Source organism: Caretta caretta, chromosome 5 (genome assembly GCF_965140235.1).
Source record: "Caretta caretta isolate rCarCar2 chromosome 5, rCarCar1.hap1, whole genome shotgun sequence".
Classification (NCBI taxonomy): domain Eukaryota; kingdom Metazoa; phylum Chordata; order Testudines; family Cheloniidae; genus Caretta; species Caretta caretta.
Genome location: NC_134210.1, coordinates 46,516,345 through 46,544,122, shown reverse-complemented (window position 1 = coordinate 46,544,122; position 27,778 = coordinate 46,516,345). Strand labels below are relative to the sequence as shown.

General features: G+C 37.0%; 1 protein-coding gene across 3 annotated transcripts in view; it reads right to left on the bottom strand.

Moving 5' to 3' along the window:
* Positions 1–1,730: 1,730 nt before the first annotated feature.
* Positions 1,731–27,778, bottom strand: part of AP3B1 (adaptor related protein complex 3 subunit beta 1) — a 344,461-nt gene continuing 318,413 nt past the window's right edge. Inside the window, exons 25-28 of one of the 3 annotated variants that reach the window (XR_007356822.2) lie at positions 20,436–20,533; positions 19,185–19,221; positions 14,476–14,614; positions 2,347–2,485 (exon numbers count right to left, since the gene is read on the bottom strand). Coding sequence is in view for 2 of the 3 variants with exons in the window: in XM_048851142.2 (XP_048707099.1) it covers positions 2,332–2,485; positions 14,476–14,614; positions 20,436–20,533 (391 nt within the window). In the remaining variant the exon portion in view is untranslated. Of the gene's footprint in view, positions 2,486–10,554; positions 10,606–14,475; positions 14,615–19,184; positions 19,222–20,435; positions 20,534–27,778 lie in introns of all 3 variants that reach the window. The other 2 variants (XM_048851143.2, XM_048851142.2) reach the window with 2 other exon arrangements.

Genomic DNA, 27,778 nt, shown 5'->3' with positions numbered 1-27,778 from the left:
GAGAAGGGGATAAAAATCCCTGACAAGAAGACACTGCATCTCTTTGGCTGTTTGAACTTTGAAGGGCCAGAGACTCTAAACTAAAGCCAGAGATCCCTCCTGTATCTGCCCTGAAAGACACTTTGAGTAGACACATCACTACAGTTCTGTCACTCTTAGGATTTAGACGGTAACTCATTGGTGTGCATATATGTTTCTTTGCTTTAATCTCTAATTATCTCTTTTTCTCATTAATAAGCCTTTAGGTAGTTTATTACAGGATTGGCTACAGGTGTTGCATGTGGTATAGGATCTAGGGTACCCCACTGATCTGAAGTAAATGATTGGTCTCTTGGAACTGGAAGCAACCTGAATGTGGTGTGATTTTTGGTGTAGGTGACCACTTATCACTAAGTCCTGTTTGTCTGGGTGGCAAGATAGACTGGAGAGTCTAAGGGATCTGTCCGTGACTCCTTGTTAAGACTGTTAGAGTGATCCAGAAGATCAGATTTGTCACTGGCTTGGTGAAATCTAATTATAGAACTCACCACCAGTTTGGGTTGTGTGCCCTGTTTTTGACAGTCTTCCCTGAGGTATGGTTGTGAGTCACTCCAGACAGCGTCACAGCCCCAATACCAGTAATGAAACCCCACAAAGAAAACTGAAGTGCATAAGCACACTAAAAGGGAACTTAATACTAAAAACTATCTAACACTAAAATTAAGGTTAAATGGACACCAACGATGTACAAAAAATAGATAAAGGGGAGAAAAACATGCGAAGGCAAGACAACAGGCTCCAACAACTGTCATGGGCGGTAAGAAAGAACTGGGGGCGGGCGTTGGGGGTAGCTCTGCCCTTTATACTACTGCACAGCAGTGCAAGGCAGCAGACAGTGCATGCACTGTCCCGATGGGTACCACTGAGGGAAAAATCTCCGACAGCAGTGCACTGGGCACACACCTGAAGTGGAATGGATATTGTGCAATCACTCAAAGAACATAATATACACCTAGATTAAAAAAAAGTTGGGTAATAGCATAGACTGTTGGTCCCTTATTTGAAAAGCACTATGTGCATTTTGGGTGCTACTGCAAACTAAATAATGCATTTATCAAGTCTAATATTGTGAAAGAGGCTAATATAATACTTCTGAAAACTGCTAATAAAATTTGCATGTTTTTGGAGCTACATTTTGGTCCCGTTTAGGTGAGGTGTCCATTTGTAATTTTAAAATAATTTACAGTACATAGCAAAGCAAAGCAGTCTCTGTGAATGAAATTCACCTCTGTAGAAAGCTAGCAGAAGGCCCACATTACAAATTAAGTCCCGCTTAAGTGCTACTGTGCAGAACTGCCTGCAGACCCTCTGTGTATCCTGGAAATCTTCTTTGCAGTGGACCCATATAAACTGCGGTGGAAAGCCTCTTTAGGGATAAGCTGGATAATTGGTCCACAATTATAGTGACCTAGTGTCTCAAGTAACAAGAACACGAAGGTGCTAAAACACTATATTCCAGCCCATAGGCAGCAGATTGGTGGGTACAGTGGGGTGAGGGCTGCACAGCAGTCCTCCTTGCTGAAAGTAGATGAGGGGGATGAATTTCTCCCTGCCCAATCCCCTGTAGACTCCTCTGCTAAAAAATTCAGGCATTATGCAACCCTCACATGATATTTACTTCAAATGGGTAAGATTTATGTATCCCTAGTGATGCAGAGAGTCAGTTCCCTATAAAACAAAAGAGAAAAGAGTCCATTCATAACAGTACTTTACTGGAATCTTAACATTTAGAAATATTTGACAATATGGCAGTAGCTGGAAACGACTGTTTATAACAACATGTATGAGTTCAAGCTTACAAGCAGCTTCATTGGACAGTGACATTCTCCAGTAAGTCTATTGTCCTTTTACATGTCTCATACAATAAATCCATCCTATACTGTGTACCTTGTAAATTCTGCTGGAGTCTCTCTTTTCCATTTTAGTTCACTTCTCAGGCAAGATGATTTCCCCCAAACTTTATTATCAAATAGTTATCTTTTACATCAGGAAAAAGTGGAGGGGGGAGTGGGAGGAAAGAGAGGGGAAGTACCAGGACAGAACAACTGGGAAATACTTTTAAGAGTGTAGCTAAATGACAGTAAAATATATGTTCTTTAGTTAGCAAGCAGGAAAAAAAACCTTGCATACATGATAGATACACACTAGCATTCTAAAACAGGAGACAAGAATGTCAAGAGTGTATTCTTCTCCCACTGCCAGATGGAAGGGCTATTATAAATGAAAGGCAGCAGTAGTGGATGCCAGGCACTTTTGTTGTGTGCCAGATTCTGAAGTCCAGATGTAAGCAGGTTACCCCTGGGACAGGACAGGCTTCAGCTCCCGCAGTAGAACAGAACCAATCACCGGTTTCTCAGTGTTTATGATGAGCTGTGCTGTAGAGCCTTCCTTCAGCTCCACTGTGACTAGCATCAGTGACCCACTGTGCACAGTTTTAGCTGCAAACCTGAAGGAAAAAACAAACACACCATGAAGGCGTTCATATAAAGCCAAAAGTTGGTCATATATTCTTTCTAAAGTTAAATTAGTTTAAATTTCAAAACTTTTTCCATTTAATTCAGGACAGGGGACAACCCCTAAATCCTCCTACAAATTCCTGAGAAAAAGGATTTGTGCAGTGCTGCACAAATAGCTTTATTTAGATTTTATTATCTAATATGGACACAAAGATTTAGTGCATGATTTTTTGTTTTGTATTATGGACAAGGAAGTCCCTTTAAAGGAAAATTATTGTTTAGATTCTAGTTTTGTGTATTAACACACAGTACTTCAATTAAAAGAAAGTATTCCATTGTGCACAAGTAACTTAATACCAACTGTATTAATAGTTAAAGGATAATCTTCAGTATTTTATACCAAAATAACTAAATCCAATACTAAAACGATGCTGATGATGTTATGCATTTTCTAAATTGTTAAAATGTAGCCTTTTGAAAATGTTTTCTCTGCATGCCAAGTGATGAATTAATTCAACTTAAATTACTCAAACATAATACCCAACATGATATGAAATGATGTTATGTAACAAACAAATCTTTCTGAAACACCAGATCGTCTCCCCTTAATTTTTTATCTCCAGAACATTTGACACACTTTTCTATTGACTAAATACTGTTAAAAAAAAAAAAAAAGGGTGAGATCTAATGCTCCATTATTAAATTCCAAGACATAAAGAACCCACTAATTACATGGAATTAAAAGCAAAACTAGCCTTTTAAGCACTGCAATTGACTGAAAAGCCATTTTAGACACAATGAACTTCTGTCAATCCTGTTAATTCATTCTGCATGCACAGCCAGGCCCCAGAGACAGGAAGGAAAAGGATGGCAACAGCCGAGTCTTCCATTTTCCACAAGGAGTGTACCACACGTGTGTGTGTGTGTGTGTGTGTGTGTTATATTTGAGAACAACAGAGTTGCTGCACATGGGCTTTTGAAAACACTAACAAGTGTAGAGCAGGTCTGTGACCTACTGTGACCCCACTTTGCAGGGCCAATCCCCTCTCCCCTTTCTGAATGACACGTGTCTGAATCAGAGCCATCTGCCTCAATTTGCGCAACAACTTCAGCCACAATAGGACCCAGTTAGCCCTGACAACAGCTCACAATACATAAAAATAAAACTGCTGTGCTGACAGCACGCTGTCAGCTATTCAAGAGCAAACCAACTGGTGAGTGTCTCATGTCTAACAATTAGCGTAGGCCTTGCAAAGCGCCTACTGAAGTCCTTAGGGAGCTCTTTAATTAGCATCAACATAAAAGAGGGAGTTTATCAGGAGATACTCAAAAAACTTCACTCCAGACTTAATTAAAATATTAGCTACTTAAGAAGGAAGCAGATTCTCTTTAAATGACATGTAATTTTTTAAAAAATTATGTTTAAGCACCTCAAAATCTCATAACACATTTTCTACTTTAGGACACAAGTCATTTCTCAAAAGTTTCCTATCACAGGTCAGTATAGTTCTTTTGTCCAGCTTATAGATGCATTCTAACCCGGTCTTCCTCCAATAGGAAAAGCTTGCTTTTTCCTAACTACAAAACTACCACCTTAAAAATTAACTACTTAGTTAGTTTTGTCTGTTATCTTGACTATTTGCTTCACAATGTAAATTTCGGTATTTCTCATGCTGATTTTGACAGGGTGATAATTAAGTAAACAATAGTCTTATTAGTCTCTTTATTTACTTAACACTTGTGTCTTGGGACTACACAGAAGCAGATTATGTCTGAATGTACACATAAAAAGCTCTGTAGCTGGAGTTCCTGCAGTGTTTCATAGCCCCAAGGCTCTTTTTACCCCTTTTCAATTAAAAACTGAAAGTGATATAAAGTCAATGTTATGATAAAGCAAATGGAGCCCAAAGCCTCAACAGAGGTCAGTCTTGTTCAGACAGTTTTATACGTGCCATTTAAAACACTAGGTAGGGGATAAGCATTATGAATAAAAATTCTCTAATAAAATCATGAGTCTGTGTATTTGTTGCAGAAACTACATATGTGTTATTTCACTATTTCACTATTAAACTATTAGTGTGTATGCAATTACAATATTTACTAAATGTCTGTTCTATTGGACACTGATTTGGAAACACTTATTGAAAGCAGACATCTAATGGAAAATCATTTGACTTATTTCACTGTTAAAGAAAGAGCTAGTTAAACTGTAAAACTGTTTGGGGCTGCGGAAAGCAAAGTCTGTTCCCTAAAATCCACAAGATCATTAAATTGCAAAAATTAGCTATAGTAAAAACATATTCAAAAGGTATGTACCTTTCTAAAGTTAAACTCGGTTCTGAAATGATAAGGTAGCTGATGTTTAGATACAAGATCATCAGTATGACCACTTGTGTCAATTATTCAGATATTTTAAAGTAGTGGTTGTTACAGTAGGATTATTTGAGGACCATCTGATTATTAGGATAAAGAGAAGAAGTCTTATCAGATGTTTTACACTTAAGATAGTCAATCCACTAGGATTTTAACAAAATTGTGATCTGATCAACTAGATTTTTAGGTATGAGAAAACCATTCAATATCGTTCAGTAATGAAAATAAATCACTTATGTAAAGTACGTTTACTCTTTATAGGAAGTTATGGATCATTTTTTCGTCTCACAATGTCAGTTTTTATCCCTATTTTTTCTACCAGAGTACACTAACATAAATGCAGGAAGCTATTCCATTTATTATTACATGAGACTTCAGCGTGGCTTCAAAATAATCCTTGGAAAACTACACTGTTGTATCTATAAAGTTTAAATTGAAAATGGTAGTCGTTTGTAGAGGCAGAAAAGACCTTCAGTGGGACAACACGAGGTGTGGAACGTTACAGTTATTAGAATGGGCCTGCTGTGATAGAGGGTAGCACACCAATAGACCTGGAAAAATATGAAGAGTAAATGAGTACAAGTACCATGTTTGCCATTAAAAAAGAAAAAAACAACTTTTACCAGTAGTTACAAAACCACGATATCTGTGATAATTGAATTGTTTTATATAGTTAAACAGTATATTTAAGATGATTTCCACATCATCATCTAGTTATTTTTCTTTTTTAATTTATCGCTCACCCCACTGTCTGTATCAACCAGATTGGAAACTTGAAAATGAAAGTTTTCCTGTCTGAATATTTATCCCTATGGCATACGCATACTGGTGGTGTGTCAGTTATAGCATTAGTCACATATACTGGGCTATGGGTATTTTTTTTTTCCATTTAGAAAAAGCACTTTGGAAGGCAGAGGAGGATGTTATACATGTGCAAAAAACAAATCTTTCTCAGCAGGTTAAACAAAAAGAAAAAGAAAAGGTAAGGCAAATAAGCCTGTCCATTAATCTTGAGAGTGTCAGTTTAAACTTATTGCATTTTTCAAAAAGTTTATTTTGTGTGTGCAATTTTTGGGGGAGAAAAAAAAAAGCATTTGATCACCATTTTTTAATTGAAATCAATATTTGTCAACAGTGATGTGTGAAATATAGTTCTTTACTATTTCAAATATAAGGGAAAACTGAGTATCTTAGATATTACAGAGCAATAGCATTTGCCAAATGCTGACTTTTTAATGGTAACCACCGTACATAAAAACTGAAGTATTTTCTGTTTCTGTAAACAAAAAATGACTAAAATTCATGGTCCAAGTACTGAAAAAAATTACAGAAATTCTTAGTTACCAGATACATTGCAAAAAAATGGTAATTTACTCTCAATACCTGCTCTTAAATAATCAATATTTATGCAAAACAATTAGTTAATTTCTAGCAGAACATTAACAAACAACGTTTGTTTACAACAAAACAAGGATTTGCTATAGTTAATTCAACAGTACTAAGACATACTTTCTCTTCTCAGGGACAGTCTTCCTGGTCTCTGATCGTTCTATTCTAAGTTCAGTTTTCTCCTGCTTTCTGTTCTGCTGGTTATCAGAAACAGTGACAATGGCCCACTCAGGCTAAAACTTTTTTTTTTTTTTCTATCCTGTACATGAAGCCTTCAATTACTGCCTGCTGAAGCAGACAGAATCCTATTAGTAAGAAAGACGATCACAAGATGCAATGCCCTGCCCTAGCTGTACAAAAATAATTAGTCCAAAGTTGACAAATGTGTAATGAAGTTGCACAATGAATGTATGTAAGAAATACTGGTATAAATTAGTCTTCTACTTCCAAATACCAGAGTTAACAGCTATGAAGCACTATTTTCCTATGTGTTATCAACAATAAATAATTATACAATTCTGTAATATCAGTACTCTGAAGTTTTGATTTACTTTGGTTAATACTGTATTTATACACAAGTTTGACTTTGTAATTACCTAAGGATCTCAAAAATGGTAAAATACTGGATATTTATACTGTTTAGCTGTCATAGAAACTTTAGAACTTGAATAAAGATATACTGGGGACAGATTTAACAGTATATGCCTATATGGTTCTGATACGGGGGTGACCAAAGCTTGTAATCTCAAACATATTGAAAATAGTAACACATTCACAAGAAAAGAGTGGAGAATCATTTTTTTATTTTTAAAACTAATGATTTTAATCTCAGAAAATACTTCCCTGGCATCAATTAAATTATTAAAAGCAGAGAAAAGTAGATTAAAGAGCATTTACATCATAGAAATAGTTGTATAATAACGTTGATATCTCTTCTTCACTGTTCAGATAGCATGACACTATCTTGAAAAACAACTTTATTGAACTAAAAAGTTTCCTTAAAATTTTCAACATACTTATTTCTATCATCACAATATAATTTGATTTGAACATATTAAACATTTAGGGGTTTAATGAAAAACATTTTATTTTATGGATAAACTATGACCAGGTATGTACTGTAGCATTTTTAGCATGCTAATTTTTTCTGTCAAAAATAGATTCCAATAGCCTGGCCTCAGCTGCTACTCAGCAATCTCACTGTATCCCTGTGAAAGTCAAATGTGCCAATGAGCCCGTAAGACTTATCTCCTAATTACTACAACTGCTCCATGTAATGGTCAGTGAGGGTGCTACATCCACTTTCAAACTCCTCCATCAAATATCTATCATCAGCTCAGTAACCTACTCAGCATCTAAGGCCTGAGAACCCAAGTCTGCTTTGCAAAACTTGGATTGGTTAAGAAGTTGGATCAATACACCACCATCTCACCACTAACATACAATAGTTAACCTGTTTTGTTCTCGCATCTGTTCTATTCTCTGTATTCTTCTGTTCTTAGGGAATCAAGCATTTAACATGATAAGTGTTTGAGAATTATGTACTTTCCATTTTTGAAAACAGGCTATAAATTTCCTTTTGCAAAAGGGTATTTAATCACAGAAAACAGTTTGTCTTACACAAAGTAAACAAATAAAAATGATCAAATCTTTTAGATAAAAAAAGCTCTCGTTTGGTTAGCTTTGCAAATGTTAAATGCTTTTTGTTTAAACAATTGACTCAGAGGTCGCTGTTTGTTTTTTCAAAGAAAATGCCGCACATATTCTGCACTTTAATGCATTCAGATACAAAAGCAGTGCTGTCCTCTAGTGGACAGCAAATAAGCTAGGATAGGACAATCTATCTTGATTAACTTAAGATCTAAATAGCTTTCACATACACTTTTAAGATTAAGAAAATGCAGATTTCCGCAAAGTTAATTAAAAAAACTAACCCTATAACAAAAACTCTAGCTCTATGTTGTATTCAACAACATATCTAAGGAATTAAAAGATTTTCAAGGACTGATGTTATACAAAGATGTTTACTCAAAGTATTTCATTCCTATTAATCAAAATCTTTGAATGCTGATGATACCTGAAAACTGTATCAGCACTCAGCACTTTTCAATATATAGACCTTTTATTACCAATGAGAAAGTCTAATTTACTGGAATGATAAACACTTGGGTAGGTAAATTGGCAACACCTTCCAGCTATAGCCTCTGAATATTTCTAAAAAGCATACATTTCTACTAAAACATTCTACTTCTTTCTTGAGTTAGGGAAAGAAATATTTACTTAAGAAATACTGACCAACAGGGAGGACATTTTCTGGCATTTTATTACTAGCTGGAGGTGTAGAAGGCCTGAGGTTTAACCTAGTCGGTTATTAACAACCTGGAAAAATCTTTTTCTGAAAGTCACTATTACTATCATAAATCAAGTATTACAAAAGTATAAAAAACCCTACTCTTTCAGGTTTCCAAAAGTTTTAAAGCTGAAATGGACATTGGGATTGATGTAATGTTCTATTTACAACTCTGGTCTCCTACCATTAAAAGGCCAGAGCAGAAATTTATAGGGAAAGTAGGACTTCACTTTCAATGTTCCACTAGGTTTATAACTGAAGAATAAGGTCTGATGTATCAGTCCTTCATCAATCCAGTAAGAACCAGTTGGAATAGTTAAGTGTTTAGCCTAGGGCACTTAATCCTTTATCTAGACTTTACTAGAAAATTAGGAAGCAAAATGTACATCCTATGTCTATTATAAATATACTTACCTGGTTACTCAGTGCAGCTTCTGAGAAGAGTAGAAGGAGGTGTCTGTATCCCACAATTAAGAAGCCATGGAAGCAGAACAATTCTAGCAACTGCTTCATAGTAGCCATTGCAAGAGGAAGTTTTCACTTCCCTTGAGCTCCCATGCCAGGACCATCTGGAGGCCAAAGATTCAGAAGAGGCTGCTGGACTGAAGCAGGGCACAGTGGGTCTTCAGAAAGTCTTCTATTGCTCTGCCTCAGTATTCTTTGATTTATAAGGAAGACCTCATTGGTTAACCAGCAGGAACACAGATTTGGGTTCCAATGAGTTAACATGGAATAGTTACAAATATGCCCATCAATTTCTCTTCTCTGCTTATCCTCAGTATGTGGGTCACGTCCCCTCTTACTGATTGTTTGGAAGGGGCTGGAGCAGTTATATATACTGAGCCTTGAGCTGATGGGACTTGCATACCAACTTTAGGCCAGAGTTTTTTTCCAAAGTTACTAAAAACTGGAAAGTGCTATTCACACAGAGAAGCAATTTCCCAGCTAGATCCTTGAGATTGATCTTGAATACATCCACAAATACACATACACAAAAGATACACCCCAATTCAACTGTCCCCATACTAAAGGGGTGGGAAGATTATTGACCAGCAGACATCATCCTTCTCTGAAAACAGAAATTGTATAGTAACCCAAAACTCACTTTCCTCTGAGAGACAGTCTGCTCATTCACCACATCTGGCACATGACAGGCAGTGAAACGATAAGGAGGGATGAGCACAGTCAGCATATTAGACAGGAGGACAGAGGAAGGCTACTGAAGAATCAATGTGGATACTGTAGGGTTCCATTTTTTAGTATTTTATGAAAATGTGTATATTGGACCAGATTGCTATTCTTCCACTTTCTTCAGCCAATACATAGGACTTCAATACTCATCTGCTATAACATGCTCCTAATCCTACTTAATTACATGTGTCCCCAATATATTTTTGATGTAGGTAGAAATGGCATCATAGTCAGGGCCCTTCTTCTTTGATTTGGGTGAAAATTCAGGAACAGAATTTGACTTCCTATACTGTTTTTTCTTTTTAAGATTAAGCTTCAGGACTCTCAGCTATCACTACAGATGTTAAAGTTGTAAGAAAGGTAAGTATGCAATAGTGGCATTTTTGTGTTTTGGATCTGGGCAAAATGCTGGGAGGAGGATATTGCGATTCCTGTTGAAGACTTGTTTGGCTGCACAGTTGACTAGTGTCCTTAGGGCCATAGTGTTGTAATGGAATATGAGATAACAAATCTCTACTAACAAGGCTTCTAAGTTCAGATGCTGTCTGGGAAGAAGAGGTGACCATTACAAAGACCACTTGAACAGTTAGGAATGAGATGGACATTGAGCTCATTGTTTCAAAAGCTGTAACAGACCATGAAACAACAGATTAAGAACAATAAAAAGTTTGTGGTTTCATGATCTCCAACAAGGCAATCCAGCTACATTGGGTTGAGCAGATAATGACCTTTTCCATCTCAAACCAGAGGACTGACCTTATTGCTGCCATGTGTCCTTTCAGAGTGTTGGCCCGTGGTCAGGTCATCCTGAAAGAATTTCACAACAGAAAATACGTAGATGACATTGTAGTCATTGTTCTTTTCTAAGCCACCTCATGCAATCATTTGATGTCACTGAATGTGGATTCTTTGCTAGATTCAAGGAGAGCTGTGTGTGATAACTGTCTGAATAGCTAGCTCAACTCATCTAACTCTGTTCAGCATCCACTCTGGTAGGTTCAGGTTTTTCATTTCACTCAGTGATCAGGCCCTGTGTGAGTAAATCCTCTAAAGATGGAAGTTCTATCACAACTGAGTTCCTAGCCACATCAATTTGCAGTAGAGCTCAGATGGCCACAAGATTGAGGAAATTAATACCAGACTGGACTATTTTGCTTTAAACATACATACTACTTGATCAGAAGGGGTTTCAGGGCTTGGAGGAGAAGTAATATACTTTTGTATGGCACCAAATGCTGGGCACTTAGGCCTGAGCTACACTGGGTGGGGGGGAGGGGTTCGAACTAAGATATGCAACTTCCGCTACGCGATTTGAATAGCTGAAGTCGAAGTATCTTAGTTCCAGTTACCTGGCCGTCCTCACAGCAGCAAGTCAACCGCGGCGGCTCCCCTGTCGACTCCACTTACTCCTCCTGCCGAGGTGAAGTACAGGTGTCGATTCGGGGATCGATTTATTGCGTCTAGAGAAGACGCAATAAATTGATCCCCGATAGATTGATCGCTACTCACCGAGCAAGTGGGTAGTGAAGACGTACCCTTAGGAAGAGACAGGAGCAGATCTTGAATACAGTGGAAATGAAAATGTTAAAATGCATGCTTGGAGTTACAAGGATGGACCATATTTGGAACAAACGAATTATAGGAAGTATGAAGGTGGTATCAATTACAGAAAAGTTGAGGGAATCCAGTCTTAGATGGTTTGGGCATATGAAAAAAAGACTAGAAGAATATATAGGAAACAGGGTGTTTAACTTACAAGTGGAGGGTAAGTGAAGGGCAGGAAGACTCAAAATTAGATGGATGGATCATACAATAGGATTTGATTAGCTGCGGAGTTTCTGAGGAACTGCTTCAAGACAGACTGGAATGGAGACGACAGACTTGAAGATCTGACCCCAAACACATGAGACTAAGGGCACAGCTACACTGGAAACTTCAAAGCGCTGTTGTGGGAGTGCTCCCGCGGCAGCGCTTTGAAGTGCGAGTGTGGTTGCACGCGAGCGCTGAGAGAGAGCTCTCCCAGCGCTCCTGGTAATCCATCTCCACAAGAGGATTAGCTCTGAGTGTTCGGTGCCTGTTTACACTAGTGCTTTAAAGTGCTCTGACTTGCTGCGCTCAGGGCGGTGATTTTTCACACCCCTGAGCCAGCAAGTTAGAGCGCTATAAAATGTAAGTGTAGCCAAGCCCTCAGACTAGAAGAAGAAGAAGAAGGGGAAGGGGAAGGAATACAGTTATCAGAGAGTCTTGGGATGGCTTGATTTTCCACTCCATTATATCAGTTTAAATAGACAATTCTATTGACCTCAGTGGAATTATACAAGCATAAAACCAAAGCAAATGAACAGTGAATCAGGACCAGTGTATTCTTCACATCTGGCCCTGTGGTCTTTTATCTCTGAGCAATAGATTTCTCTCGTGTCTGCCACTACCTACAGGTTGATGAGCTCTTACTGTATTTGGGACAGATGAAAGTGTAGTGTTCAAAGACCATTTCCCTGTGTGGACCCATCTTTTTGAGCCAATCTGCTTGACACTTCAGGTGCCTTTTACGTGCATGATATTGAGCCAGATTACATGATACTTTGCCAATTACAAGGCGGCCACAGTTTTCTGATTTAAGAAGTATAAATCATTCCCACTTTTTTTTGGTTAAGTACACAAAAGTCTGCAATGACTGTAACCACACTTTTGTGAACACTTCTTTTGTGTTGTTAGAAGAGCAAGGGTTTGTAAGGGAAGTGGAAGGATATGAAAGCAAACCCGAGGAACCTTTAATGTCTCCATCTGATGGGGAGTGCAATTCCACTTCTTGAAAGTCAAATGAGGAAATTCTCTGGATGAATGCTGGTGAGGATTGAGGCTCATGTCTCCATGTGCAATTTCTTGTTCATAGATGGTCTGTTGAGAACCCTAAAGACTAGTATTCTCTTCAATCCTCCAAGTTTCTTAAAATACATGAAAAAAATGGAATAAAACTGCCAAGAAATTCTCCTGGAGCATGGGGAGCAACCTACATTATTGCCCATTTGGAGAAGTGCGGATGAGAAGTGCAGATGAGAAGTCTGCATAAGAACCAATTTCTGAGGGTTCTCTCATGACCTCAGTTGCACAAAGCAATCTAGAGGGTTCTTCTCTAATGCAGTTATTTATCTTCTTATTTGAGTTAGCGTGCTAAAAATAGCAGGTGGATGTTGTGGCTTGGAGCTCAGAACAGGGGGTTGAGCAGCCTTGAAAGCCTGAGCTGCTGCCCAAGTTGCAAAGTCCACACTGCTATTTTTTTAGCAAGCTAGCATGACTGTCTACCCAGGCCCTGAGGCTTGCTCCCAGCTTCAGTGTAGACATATCCAATGTTATCCCACTAATCCCATTGTGTCTGAGGTAAAACAGCATTCCATGGCTGACTATATCAAATGCCACAGGGAAGTGCAGATGATACAACGTTCCTGCAGTGCTTCCAAGACATCCTGTTACATGAATGGGCTGAACTCAAAGGAAGGAATGTATCAGATTATCAGTCTTCTGTGCAATGAGTGGTTCCTAACATTCTGAAAGGCTCTCTCAGAAGTGGGTGATTTTCTCTGAAATGCACAGAAATGTTTTTCTTGCATGTAAACAGGAAGGGGCCAGATCTCAACCTGGTGGAGGATGTTCAATTCAGAACAGGAAGATATATAGCTTCCATTTCCTAAATCCTCATCTAGTTCAGAAATCAATTCCAGGGACTGACTAGCTGTGAGGGTAAGGGCAGAGATTACTTGTGAAAAGCCAAGCATGGATAGGTGGTTTTGGGCCATACTGGGAAATATTTGTCAACGTGGATAAGGAAATCTTCCAGACATTACATTTTGGGAATGTTATATTCATGTCAAATAGCATCTCAGTGAGGTCTCCTAGAAAACATTTGGTGTTTAGAGGTCTAGAAATTAAGCGTATTCACATGTTAGACTTGTTTCGGCATTTCCAACATCATTGCATGATTTTTGAAAATTTTAACCAAAATTTTTCAAAAGTGACTTTCAATGAAAGTCAATGGGATTTAGGCTCCTAAATGCCTAAGTCACATTTGGGAGCAAGGCTCGAAAATAATTTAGGCACTTTCAAAATGTTACCCTTTTTCTCTAGGTGTCCCCTTCTGTAATTGAGGTTAGACTAGAAAAGGCTTTGAGTAGTCTAATTAATCTAGGTCTTTGGTGCCTAAGTAGACAGGAAGGATGAGAATAGCTAGATTCTCCTGTGATGCAGGCCAGGTCAGGAGTCTCTTTGGATGAGGTTATGGATGATAAAATCTTCCTGACCACTGATCAGCAACAGGCTGCTGCATTTTGAACCAAACTGAGATATTTTTAGAGGAAGCCAAGAACTGGATAAGTAAGGACAGTTGTAAGTCAGGATGTAGGCAGATTGGTAGATCTGAATGGAGAAAGTAGCTTGACATTAGTCTTCTTTTATGGTTACCAAATTTAGATACACAAAAGGAAGGAAAAGCTCAAAAATCAAATCAATCATACTTACCTATGAGAAAATATTAAAAAAATGCCTTTTGGAACTCTGAATTTGGACTCTTATTTTTCTCACGATTCTCAAGTGCAACTCCACATATCTATATCTATAAATGTAAGATTACGCACATTGACACCGAATCACTTTGTTTCACTGCATTTATCAGTCTTAGCTTACCTGTGTATGTTATCTTGACCAGATGGAACAACACCCAAGTTTGCTGCCTTTACCACCTTCTCAAGTAACACAAGACGAGTGGAATTCTGTGGAGCAACAGTGATTGTTGCAGATGTCTCATTCATTCCAGTCAGCATTCCTGAAACATTAAGAGAAGTTTTTTTGTTTTTTTTTTTAATACTACTTTAGGAAATCTACAGAAACAGATATATGGTCTGTTACTGAATAAGAGCAAAAAGACTTATAAACCTTATTTTTCATGGGGTTTTCTAGAAGAAAATTACATATAAAATTAAACTATTTATCAAGAAACTGACTTAAAAAAATTTAAGTATGTGTAGATTTATATAAAAGCCCAATTAATTAACTTGTGATTTTAAAATAATTTAATCTTACTGAAAAGAAAACAGTAATAACTGAACAATGATGTGATATTAATAAATGTGTGTGCAGCCAAAGTGGCTCCTTTTCAGAAAGAGTACCTAATATAGAACACAGCAAACATACAGATATTTCAAAACTTTTGTTTAATATTTTATAAGACAAATTTGAACTACAGGCCATATCTAAAGAAGTTTTTCAACCATATAAGAATAAAACCACTATACTCCCTTAAAAAGAAAAGGAGTACTAGTGGCACCTTAGAGACTAACCAATTTATTTGAGCATAAGCTTTCGTGAGCTACAGCTCACTTCATCGGATGCATCCGATGAAGTGAGCTGTAGCTCACGAAAGCTTATGCTCAAATAAATTCGATGAAGTGAGCTGTAGCTCACGAAAGCTTATGCTCAAATAAATTGGTTAGTCTCTAAGGTGCCACTAGTACTCCTTTTCTTTTTGTGAATACAGACTAACACGGCTACTACTCTGAAACCTGTCACTATACTCCCTTGTAATTTCATTGCAGATTATTCTCTAAATTTTACTTCTTTTCCTTTTGCAGTCAATCAGATCAGTTTAGTTCATGAAGATAAAGTTAAAATTATCAGATCAAAAACTCAGAAACACTGTTCACTCAGCTAGTATCTGTCTCTTAAAGAATGTAATGATAAACTATATTTGATTAAAATATGTCACTATAAAATACAGCTAAAATGACAACCCTCCCTGCTATCATATGAAGAAAAAAATGGAATAAAAATGAAAGGAGAAATGTAATTCAAGAAGGCTATACGTAAGAAAAAAAATTCTTATATCAACACCCAGTGCTTAGAACAGCATTTAGCAGGTCATCTATGTTAATTAAAATCCAGAAAAAAATCCCCTGGAGAGCTTCACATAGTCCTTATATGAAAATCCTGCAGGAATCTATACTATATTCAGATGCTAAAACTGTTTGTAAAAACAATGAAATGTAGGACCTCAAGTAGAAGCGGTAAAGAAATAAACCAATGTCAAATATTTATATGCACAATAAAATTAAGTAATCAAAACTATTTAAAATTCTCAAAAATCCTATCCTTTTAGAAATATATACACAAATATACTGCAAATTCCATTCAGATGCTTAATAAATTTTATTTTAAAAAGTCAACATAGGCATACGTTAGTATGTGAATCAGTGTTTGTCACAAAAACTGAAATTCTGAATAAAAAATAAAGCAATAAATAAGTAATACAGGTGATATTTTAGAACATGATTTACTCATGGCAAAAGCAAAAATAAATATCTACCTTCTATTAAAAAAATCAGCATTAGCATTATCTACCCTTGGAAACAGTACATTCTGTTTCAGATTGTTTAACTTCAATATTAGGCAAAAGCTTTAAAAACTACATACACAATCTAAAACTGCTTTTAAGCAGAGCACAAGCACTGACATAACACTGCTGAGAGATGTGTGTACTCATTTAGGATTTAAACCTTCTCCATTAAGCTCTATTGAAGAGCAAATGCTGAATAAATGAATGCAACTATGTTTATGTTAAAAGCCTGTTTCCCACAGCATGTAATTAAAGGAAATGTTGTACAAAGCCAGTACTTTTGTCAAGCTCCTGTAAATGGAAAGATGGATAGCACTCAGAGAAGTGAATGCATTGCTTCATATTTAACCTTAACACTCTTGTCATTAATGGTTTGTCTAACTTGTTCTATAAAAGACAAGGTACTGCTCCATTGAAGTAAAATTAAAAAAATCAACTAAACCATGCTTTTCAGAACAGAAGATTCATTATCGTTGACTAATGTATTGGCATAAAGCAAAGTAACATCCTATCAAGTAAGGCACACATTCAATCTGCCTTTCCACCCCCCTTTATTTTTAACTCATGCTGTTTTATTGTTATAGGCAATTTGTACCACTCAGCATGACAGTGTAAACTGAATCAAGATTAATTTACATGCAAAAGAACACTTAGGAGAGCAGCATGGTAAGCAAATGTATTGTCTCGATTGCTGAGGTGGAAAAGAACCTGGAAAGAAAAAAAGGTGCTCTAATTAAGGGGCATCAAATATGATTGCTTGTGGTAGTTAAGGGCCAGAAAATAGTAAATGTCTGACCACTTAAAGAATTAGTATCTTGCTTATTAGGAACACAAGTTAGATCCATAAATCTTAATAAAATTAAGTAAATGTGTTTTTTAATCCCTGGTATTTCTAAAGTAAAATGTGCCAGGTATACTTGACTTACTTAAAAATTTTGCAAAATTATCAATTACATTTTACAAAATTATCAATTACATAATTACAATCAATAATTGCATAATTATCAATTATCAACTATGAAAAAACTGTAAAATGAAGCCAATTAAAACAACTATGTGTATACACTTTAAAAATAAAAATATTAATGGTAAAATACTAATTAATAACCAGTTATAAAAAACATGTGCCACCTTTAACATGGCATTACTCATTGGAATCTAAGAAAACTCTGGTCAGTGCACAGAAAGGCAATTAATTTGGGTTAATTAAGTGTTACAATGAATCAAGAATACACTGTTTGAATAATAAAAGGAAATGAAATTGGAAAAAAATTATACTGATGCAAAAAACATCTGATATATTGTCATCTATCAGAGAAAACTGAGCTCAATCCTATTCCCATTCAAGTCAACTGGACCTTTGCCACTGATTTCATCAAAAGGAAGAGAGTCAGGCAAGATGATGTGAGGATAGAGGCCCCTGTGCTACAGTTCTTACTCAGACAGAATTCCCACTGAAGCCAAGTGGAGTTTTGTCTGAGTAAGTGCTGCAGAGATGGCATGGAATGCTGAAGCCTAAGATTGAAACAAGTATTTAAAACAACAAAATTAATTAGTCCATTGCTTCCAAATGGTCAAATCACCAAATCACAACATTAATTAAGCGACTGCTCAAGACTGTATGGATAGGGAATGAATCACCCTGAAAGAGTTTCTCCAGTTCAGAATTGAGGGCAAAGTGAGCTAATGTTGCACGGCTCAGCATATGATGCATAGTATATAGATAAATACAGCTTTCCGTTTTCTAGTGTTGCCACCAGGAAACCTTCACAGGCATGAATATTCAGCACCCTGTCTGTCCCCCTCCTGCTTATGCCATGGGGGAAAAGGAAATACACAAAATGTGACTCACAATGAAAAGCAACATAGTGTAACTGAGTGAAGATGGGAAACAGTGAATTGTTTTCTTGCATTATTGCTATAATGTTGTATGTTCCGTCCTTAGTATTCTTATTAGATTGCACATGCAATTTAGACCTAATATTCTTAAAAGCCATGTGTATCTTCTAATTTTTCCCCATACAAATTTGCTGCCACCCCTAATTCCCACCCTCCACCATTTCCTATTATTAACTTTGAATGCAAACATAAAACAAAGTATCTCAAGATACAAGGTTTGAAAAATCTTTTGACCAAAATAAGGAAAAACATGAAAAATAAAAAATAAGGTGTATAAATCGGATCTATTTGGAGAATGAAGTAAAATCAAAGTTAACATGGAATGGAAACACATTTGTTAACTTCTAAGCAGACCTGCATTTTACTATAGTAAGATTTGTGTTGCTAAAATTTGAGGAAATTCATTTCTTATTTTGATTTGGGATTTTCATTTACCAAGCCCATATAGCAATTATCTTAAAATACTCCAGCCTGTTCCTAGATCTGTGTAACAAATAAATACACATGTAAAGTTTAGAATTGAGACCTCTATTACCAAGAGTTTTCTAAAACAACTGAAATCTATAACTAAAAAGATGCTATAGAAGAGGGTTTTAAACATATGGTAAATTTGCCAGCATCAAGTCCTGCATCAAAGAATGAATTCAGGAAGACAGAAAGAACGATACAGAAATGCCAAGAGACCTTCATGGATTTACAAATACTTCATATAAACAAAATTTCAAATAGCTTTATTCAGAGTAGCCTTTCTGCTCTATTAAACATAGCAAACAGCTGCCAGATTTATTCAGACAAATAATCAACAACCATAGAAGTAAAATGGCAGAAGAAAAAGGAATTTTGGCAACAACTCCACAGAGGACTATAGCTATTCTCAAAAGTGCACTTCTTCTATGTTCTCATGGTTCTATATGGTCAGTCAGGGGAAAAAAAGCCCTCGGTCAAAGCAGAGAAAATGATCAAATATCAAGCAAGCAAGCAAGCAAGCAAACCAAAAAGTGGGGGAGAGCACAACAACCTTCTTTACTTACGGTATACCCCAGCTATAATTTTCAGAAGGGAACAGTTTAAAACAAATGTGCCAAAGCCTCATTTAATCACTCACCTTGGTTTGCTGAGCAGGTGTAAAGCAGTGAGGCAGGCTTTAGCCAGCAAAGGGTAAGAACAGCAAATAAGTATCAATTGGTTAAGAAAAAAAATTCACAATCCTAACTTTTCACGGCAGTGATCAACTTCACAGAAAATAATACAAGTAATACTTAGATTGCATTCTTAATCATTTAAAATATAAAAGTAACTGTAAGAAAGATGCAAAAGTGATTATTAATAATATATAGCATTGCATAGGATTACTCGTTGGTGTTCTTGACTGCTTGATAGATATACTGGGTTTCTGAGCTTTACACAGCCATGAGATGGAGTCCCGTGGGTACATTCTCATCTCAGTGGGAAAGGATTTACGCATGTAAATCCCCATTCATTGAGATGGATGAGAATATACCATTGTAAATTTGAAAATGCATCCAAAGCTCAAGCTTTTGGACTTTAAAAGTACTGCAGTAAATTTGAACAAAATTCTTAGTTGTGTGAACTGTTCAATTTAGAAAAAACCAGCTATTATATATTTTTATTATTCATATAGTAAGAACCATTCAAATTATCAAATGCGTTTGCATCCAGGCCAAGCCACAATCTTGGATTTTATAGAAATGCTGACTTTCTTTAAAAGCACTACATTAAGAAAATTGACCGCCGAGGTGTTGACAACAACATGGTTCCTTTTTAAAAGGCTACACCAAAGGGAAGCCAAAGAGTTCGTTTTTAATAGTACAAAGAGTTGTTTTAAAGGGGTATGATTGTAATGAACTTCAAAGTAGTTGGGAGAAAAAGTACATTAACTCTACACTAGCAATAGTGTTGGAATAAAGACTAATAAAAGGAGACATCATTGTATTAATACACATTTGGATTATTTCTCTGAGCTGGTGGGTCTAAAATTCCTGCCATTAGCACTAATATGAAATGCATTACTGAGTAATGTTAGGAAACCATAACTCTCAGGGCCAAAAGGTTGATTATGGACTATGTATGTGGAGGGACTGTTTGTTTTTTTAAAAGATATATTAATCATTTATCAAGTACCACTGGAATGCACACACTGTGTGCTTCTAAAGGTATTTTCTAAACCAAGCCATTAGTATGAGATTGAAAGAGACTGCACAGAGTAGCATCAATAGCTACATACATAAAGTGATTTCTGGGCATCTGTATAAATGTGCAAGTGAAAAGCATTGTAGTGCATGCACATGGAAATCAAAAATGCATTTATCAAAGTTACTGAAATAATATTTCTCACCTTGCTCTGTCTTAAAGTCCTTCTCCGACATAGTGACAGGTAAAAGTAATTCTCCAACAGGGGGCTGAATATTAACACTGAAGTGATCTTCCTTTGTACTGAGAGAAGAGAAATTACACAGAATTGAACACTTTTTTGGGGTAAGAAAATATTCTATATAATCAAAATTAAATTGGAGCAAATATGTTATCAACTGATTTTGTAGAATTTACCTTTCTGATTTTCACTTTGCTAATTCAAAACCTTGCTAATTCTCACCAAAAATCTGACTGCCTCATCCTACTTCCCAGCATAGATGCAACAACAAGGTGCTGCAGTGAGCTTTTGTATTTCTAATACTGTTACTTTTATTGCTATGCACATGTTCTTGTCAACTAAGAAGTATCAGATAAACTAAACTACACGCTTGCTAAAAATCAACGTTATATGATTTTTAAAAAACTGTTTGTTCATTAGTTAATTTGCAAAGTTAAATAATCAGCAACATCCCAGCAATTAGTCTGAATTAGCAAGATTCTACTTCTCCTGTTTTAATACCACCAATACGTTCAAAGAATTGTCTTACGCAAAGTGTAATATCCAGGATCAAATATTTTAACAATCTTCCTATTTAGTATGAAACATTTTTCTAAACAAAACAAGGATCTTCTATAATACAGTCACTTCTAAACTTAACAAGGACATAATTTGGAAGGGCACAGAATATTGTCTGAGAGACATAGAAAAAACTAATTTGAAAAGCAAGAAAAATATTTTATCAGTTCAATTTTGAAAACTTCTCATTTTTTGACATAGCAAAAAGTAGGCTACTGGTTGATCAGAAGCCTTGATGGAAACTCTCTCAAATATGGGACTAGTTTTCATAACAGCAGATAGTTTAAAAACAACAACAAAATAGCACATCGGCAGTATTCTGCTATTAAAAAAACAACATATGTTACAGATTCCTTCTTAACCCCTTCCCTCCCCCCCAAAAGACAAACACTGTTCATCTCATTCTCTGCCAGGGTCAAATTATTTGTACCTGAAACTAATTTTACAGAAATTCAAGATATGTCCACATTACCATGTTTGGTTGGCTGACTACAATATGCAACATCCAGCTAAGAATGCATTTACAATTAAAATCTTTGTAGTAGCCATAGGGCAAGTGAAATTTTGGAAAGAAAAAAAAAATCTCTTCACTAACTGGTCTGCCAAATAATCAGCAAATATTGATTGCTTGTATGCCTGAGCTATCCTGCTTAAACATATTGGTACAATCATTAGTAGTACAAAAATCAATTGCTTAATATCCATGGTATTTAAATTAATCTCATTTGTTATTGATTTTTTATAATTTTTTCACCTTAGAAGTCTGAAATTAGATTGGCTGATGTAGGAAACAGCACTGGATGATTAATATAGAAGTCATATTTTTCCTCTGATTAAAAAAATTACATGACAAAGTATCTGAAATCAGAAAAATATTTGTTTTATATGCCAGTTACTTAAAATTTAAATAGTTACTGTATTTTAACCAGTTGCTACAACTTTAGCAACAGAAACACTTAGAAGATAAATAATTTTAGAATATATAAAATGTGATTTTTAAAACTTGTGATATGCTGTAATTAAGCTTTTAAATGCCAAATGTAGATGTGTCAAAAGTAATGTAGCAGAACAGTAACTGACATTATTACTCTAAATCTAAGCTCAGTAAATATACACTAAAATGATTCTTTAAAGTCTGGCTGAGATAAGCTTTATAATGATTTATGTCACAGAATGTTATTCCATTTTATAAGTAATTTTTAACTCTATCCCTGCTTACAATCCTGACATGCATTATTTTTCTTAAATAGTTTGAATGCTGTCAGTTTAGCTAATGACAACAGAACACTGAAATAGCAAGGATTCAGTCAGTATATGTTGAGATTGAAGTGGGCTGTGACATAGGACATAATATTTTTTCATATGAGACCAGGAATTTGGGAGTGAAAGAATGAATCTTTAGCCAATTGCCCCAGATAACATTTTTCTATATTGTTTAAGTGGCTTGTCTGAACTAAAATGGCTACAAGGAATTCAACAACACCTTCATAATAATTTAACAAAACAAAACAAAACCACTTTTGTAAATGTAACCAAGAATGATTATGGGATAATTCAGCATGCTGTTGGATCTACTGCAGACCATGCTATTTATACATTAATCTGACGTACTGTATTGACGACATAGTGTCTCCAGATGTACCTTTTATAGTGGGAAAGTATCAATGTAGCCTGGCTCCTACATAAGCATTCTAAAGCAGTGGGAAAGGACCCTTACTAAGTACTGTCCAACCCAGTGGCTCTTGGGGGCATGCAGAGGTCTTCCAGGGAGTATGTCAACTAATCTAGATATTTGCCTAATTTTACAACAGCCTACATAAAAAGCACAAGTGAAGACAATACAAACTAAAATTTCATACAATGACTTGTTTATACTGCTTTATATACTATATCAGCAGTTCTCAGACGATGGGTTGCAACCATGAAGTACATCACAAGTTCGCTTTAAGGGGGTTGCCAGGGCCGGTGTTAGACTTGCTGGGCCCAGGGCAGAAAGCCAAAGCCCGAGCCCTGAGGTGCAGGACTAAAGCCCAAGCCTAAACAACTTAGTTTTGCAGGACCACTTACGGTATGGGACCCTGGGCAATTGCCCAGCTTGCCACCCTCCTAATGCTGGCCCTGAGAGTAGAACAGACAATATGGAGAAAAACTTAATTGTTGCTGTCGCTTCACTGTCTGCCAGAATGACAAGGCTCACAAGTGAAAAACAGGCTCAAGTATCGCACTGAAATGTAAGCACAATATTTATATTCCAATTGATTTATTTTATAATTATATGGTAAAAATGAGAAAGGAAGCAATTTTTCAGTAATAGTATGCTGTGACACTTTTGTATTTTTATGTCTGATTTGTAAGCAAATAGTTTTTAAATGAGGTGAAACTTGGGGTGCACAGGACAAATCAGTCTCCTGAAAAGGGTTTCAGTAGTCTGGAAAGGTTGAGAACCACTGGTCCAACCAAACAATCCACTCCCCCTTGAAAGTAACAAACTCATTAATATTTCTTAATAAAGCCATTAAAATAGTTTTGTGGATCTGATGCCTGTTTCCACCTCCTCCAACTTTATCAATAGGTTTTTCTGCTCACTGGATGGCCAAAAGTCTTGTTGCTTGTTCTTATGATCATTAGGTAAGATTTACTTTATTTCAAGCTAGAATTGCTGAGATCCAGCATACTTTGATACAATTATTTTTCAGCTGCAGAAAACCATTCCTCCTTTACTCCAATCACTACAATTCTCATTACACTGAATATCAGTGACTCTAAACGTTGGTATTTTTTCCAGGCCTGTAATCCCTACATAGGGATCTGATGCAGTGTATATCCCACATATAAACACAACTATGCCACCTGCCTGTACTTGGAGAATAGGCCAGGCTTGATTAAAGATGAAGCCTAGGTGTGGAAGGAGCTGAGCAGTGACTATAAAGAAAGAAAGCAGATTAGAAAGAGATTATGAAGAGACCGCAGGAGAGAAACTCTAATCCCAGTCACTCTCTGGGACTAGAGAGTTGAGAGCCTAGGAGGGTCAAGGAAGAAGCCGAGGGGGAGAGATGGCCCTGGGATCCTCTCCTGAGTTGAGAAGTCTGGCAGGAGGCTAGGAGAAACACAGAGCAGCCACTGAGGTGGAGAAAGTTCCAGTGGTAAAACCTGATAAAACAACAGGATTAGGACCTTGCAGAGAGAGAGCACACTGGGAGGTGTTCCATTAAGGAATATAGAGAGATGAAAGATCAAGCCTGAAGAGGGCAAAAGTGGGTTTACTTTTGTACTTTTAGTTGGAGATTTTGCTGGAAGGTTCCAAGGAGAGCCCTGTGAGTCCTGGCCCTGAAAGAAGGGTGAACTAAGAGACGCAGGAGAGACAATGCTTGATAAAGAGGCTACAGCAGGAAGATGTCCAGGGAGGCAGCAGCAAGGAGCCTGACGGAGCAGACCTTGCATGCTGGTTATAGGGTTCCTGGACCGGAAACCAGAATAGTGGGAGGGACTGAGCTACCCTACCAGTGACTGTGGAAGGTGGCAAGAAGCACTGAGAAGGGAATAAGGATGACTGAATGATGAGTAAAGGGTGTGAGGACTACAGGACTCAGAGTCAGGATTAAAGACCTTTTGTAAGGATGCTGGACTTTCAATCATTTGGACTTTGTTACCCTGGAAGGTTTGGGTCTAAAACATGACCTGACCAGAGGTGTGAGTTGCCAGAAGAGGCAGACCACGATGAGACTGGCATGACTATTGTCAGGGGGCACTAACCACAAAAGAGCTGCTGCACCATGCCCTGCCATGCCAAGAGGTGTTCCAGTAGTGAGCCCACCCTTCTACAGGAGCCAAAAGCACTAACGTAGGCATAGTGGGTCCTCTTTTATATGTAATTTAATTAGGGATTTAATTTTTTAAAAGTCATCATATTAAATACGAAATTTAAAGTGTTTGCTACTAAATACAAATCTGGATAGTAAGAATGTAATTTACATAAATAATGTAACTAAGAATTGAATTCAACCCTATTTAAAATTAATTTAACTACTATATAGCAAAACCGTTAAGAAATACTTCATAGCTTAAAAGTTCCTATTAGAAGTAGTTTTAAGAGTGCCAGAAGAATGGTTAAGACTACACTGAAACATCTCTTGTAAATGCTCTTGCTTCAAGTCTCTTGGGAGATTACATTTATAATGAAATACAACAGAAAAGAAAATTTGTCAAACCAGGTGAAGAATTACAAATAGACACGGGTACATAAAATCTGCATGGGAAGATTTCTCCAGTTTTCAAACTGAAAGGCCTTAAGCATTTTCCATGGCAGAAGTTACAACCTTAGTACAGAATAAGAGCCTCTCAATTAAAAGTCTGTTCAATGGAGCCCAGCAAGAAAAGGCTAGTATGTCTGATAACACTCCACTCCACTCCACAGCAGAATCTCTTAAGTATGGAGTAGTACTCTTCGGGAGGTACAGAGCAAGCTAGGTTTCAGCATTAATTCTGCTGTTGCCTGAAAAAAGGTATTAAACTGTAGAGAGACATGGTGGGTGAGGTAATATCTTTTATTGGACCAACCTCTGTTGGTGACAGAGACAAGCTTTTGAGCCACACAGAGCTCTTTTGAAGGCTTTCACCATATGCATGGCATTATTTCAGACTACATGGGTGCTATATCCAATACATCGAAGAAAGTTGTACAAACATAGGAACCAAGGGGGAGAAACACTCTACTTAATAGATTAAATGACATTACAAGATCACGTTTGATCATTTAGGAGGAGCATGACTTAAATTTTCTCTGGGATGCTTGGAACAGAAGATTGTTCTGTCACTTTTCTGTTCTTTTGCCAAACAGTTTGCTCCCAAATAACCAGGTCGACACCTGGCATTGTTTGGACCAGTCTGTCCTGGATCACTTATGCAAAAACCGTAAGTGGCTGTTTACCAGATGATCTTAAGAAATCCTCTTATCCCGGATAATGGTAGACTTAGGGGGCAAGGACAGCAGTGTCTACCTTTGAAACAAATGTAAATGGCATTACCACTTAGAAACATACAAAACAGAGTATTACCTGTTAATTCTCTATATAGGTTTTTATACCGTGGTTATTTGAGCACCTATCAACTTCTTGAAAGGATACAAAAGTCAACTACCTACCTTTGCAGGCCTGCACCCCTGGTTTAGATAATGTTTTCAAAGTCACAATAAAGAGGATGCCTGCTTCTTTAATGGAGGCCTTGCTACGAAGTTAGCCTTCTCCTATTCCCTTGATAACCATAAGACTGTAATACCATGCTAGGCCATGGTCTTGAACATGTCTTTTGCAGAGGTTTTTAATTTCCTGATTATTTATATTCTAATTTCCCATAGTTTATATTCAAAGAGATACAAAGAACAGGAAGAAAAGTTGGGAGAGAAAGAACAACAATATTTAAATTTCCTCTTGATTTCACCTTCTGAGGTGTTTGGATTTTCTCTACTTTTCCAACTTTGGGGAAAGGAAGAGGAGCATCTGGCTAAGAAAGACCCTGGATTTGCAGAGGTGGGAGCAGTTGTTCAGACCCAGCATTGCCTCCTCCAGCCTGATGTACTTGCTTTCTGGAGGTGGGCCAATTAGTGGTTGGCTTTAGAGTGACTGACAGTGGAGGGAAGAGCACCAGATTTCTTGTCTTCAAGTTATCCCTAGCGATAACTTACTGACCAGCTGACAAAGCACTGTCCAGGGAAACACCATATGAACAGGTGAAAATGTGATTGAGAGTGATATGAAATCAGTTTTCTCTCTAACAACTGCCTTTGGTACACTTTCTATATAGCTTCCTGTATATTATTATTCAGATGCTATTACATGAGTCAAACAAGTCAGTGTTTATACCTGAGTTACTTGCACTTTTTAAAAAAAATGACTTTTCAGGAAGAATAGGATCAGGATTGGTAAATAACTACTGGTTTTGTAGTCTCAATATTTTTGAGACAAGGTTGGATGTTAGGGTAACTGACTGATCCTTTTCTTTTTCTTCTTGATTGCAGATAGACATCCTGCTCAAGTAGATTTCAGGGTATAGAGGTGCCTGAAAGAAGGGAGGATACTTGCTTCTTCAAATATATGTATCTCTAAGAGATCTGGGGAAAAGGAGCACCTGTGCCCTGAAAAGAATATGCAGCAAGAGATTTCATGAGTAGGAAGAGACTGAAGAGAGCGGGTCTAATTCCCTTCTTGACAGTTTTCATAAATAATCTGCTAGATTTCCCCACCCTGACAAACCAACCTCTGGCTTGTATGTGCAAATCTGCCGTTCAGAAAGGCTTTGGCCAGGTTGCGGTAGGTGGATGCAGAGCATCATCTCCCCTCTTTCCCAGCAGCAGATCTAAGTGCTGCCAGAAGTAGAGCAGAGACTGGCCCTTAACAGTTCCAGTGGCAGTACTGGGAGGAGCAGGGAGCGCAGTTCTTGGGGCTGGGTTTAGTAACCAGACCTGTACTATTACAATCTCTCTGCCATCTTTCAGTGTGTGCTGCGTTCCCTTGACCCCAAGTCTGCTTGTTATTTTGAGGGAGGGGAAAGGAGTGCATATAAGCACTTCTTCCCATTCCATTTCAGCTCTCTCCCCCTTCTCTCGGTAGTTGTGGTGACATCCTACCCACTCCAACCACTCAGGCTCTTAGATTCTGGGTGTGACATTGCACTCCATATTCTTTATGGAAATATGCTTATGATATGAATATGGCATTACTCAGATATACTTCATGCAAGATGGCTCATGTAAG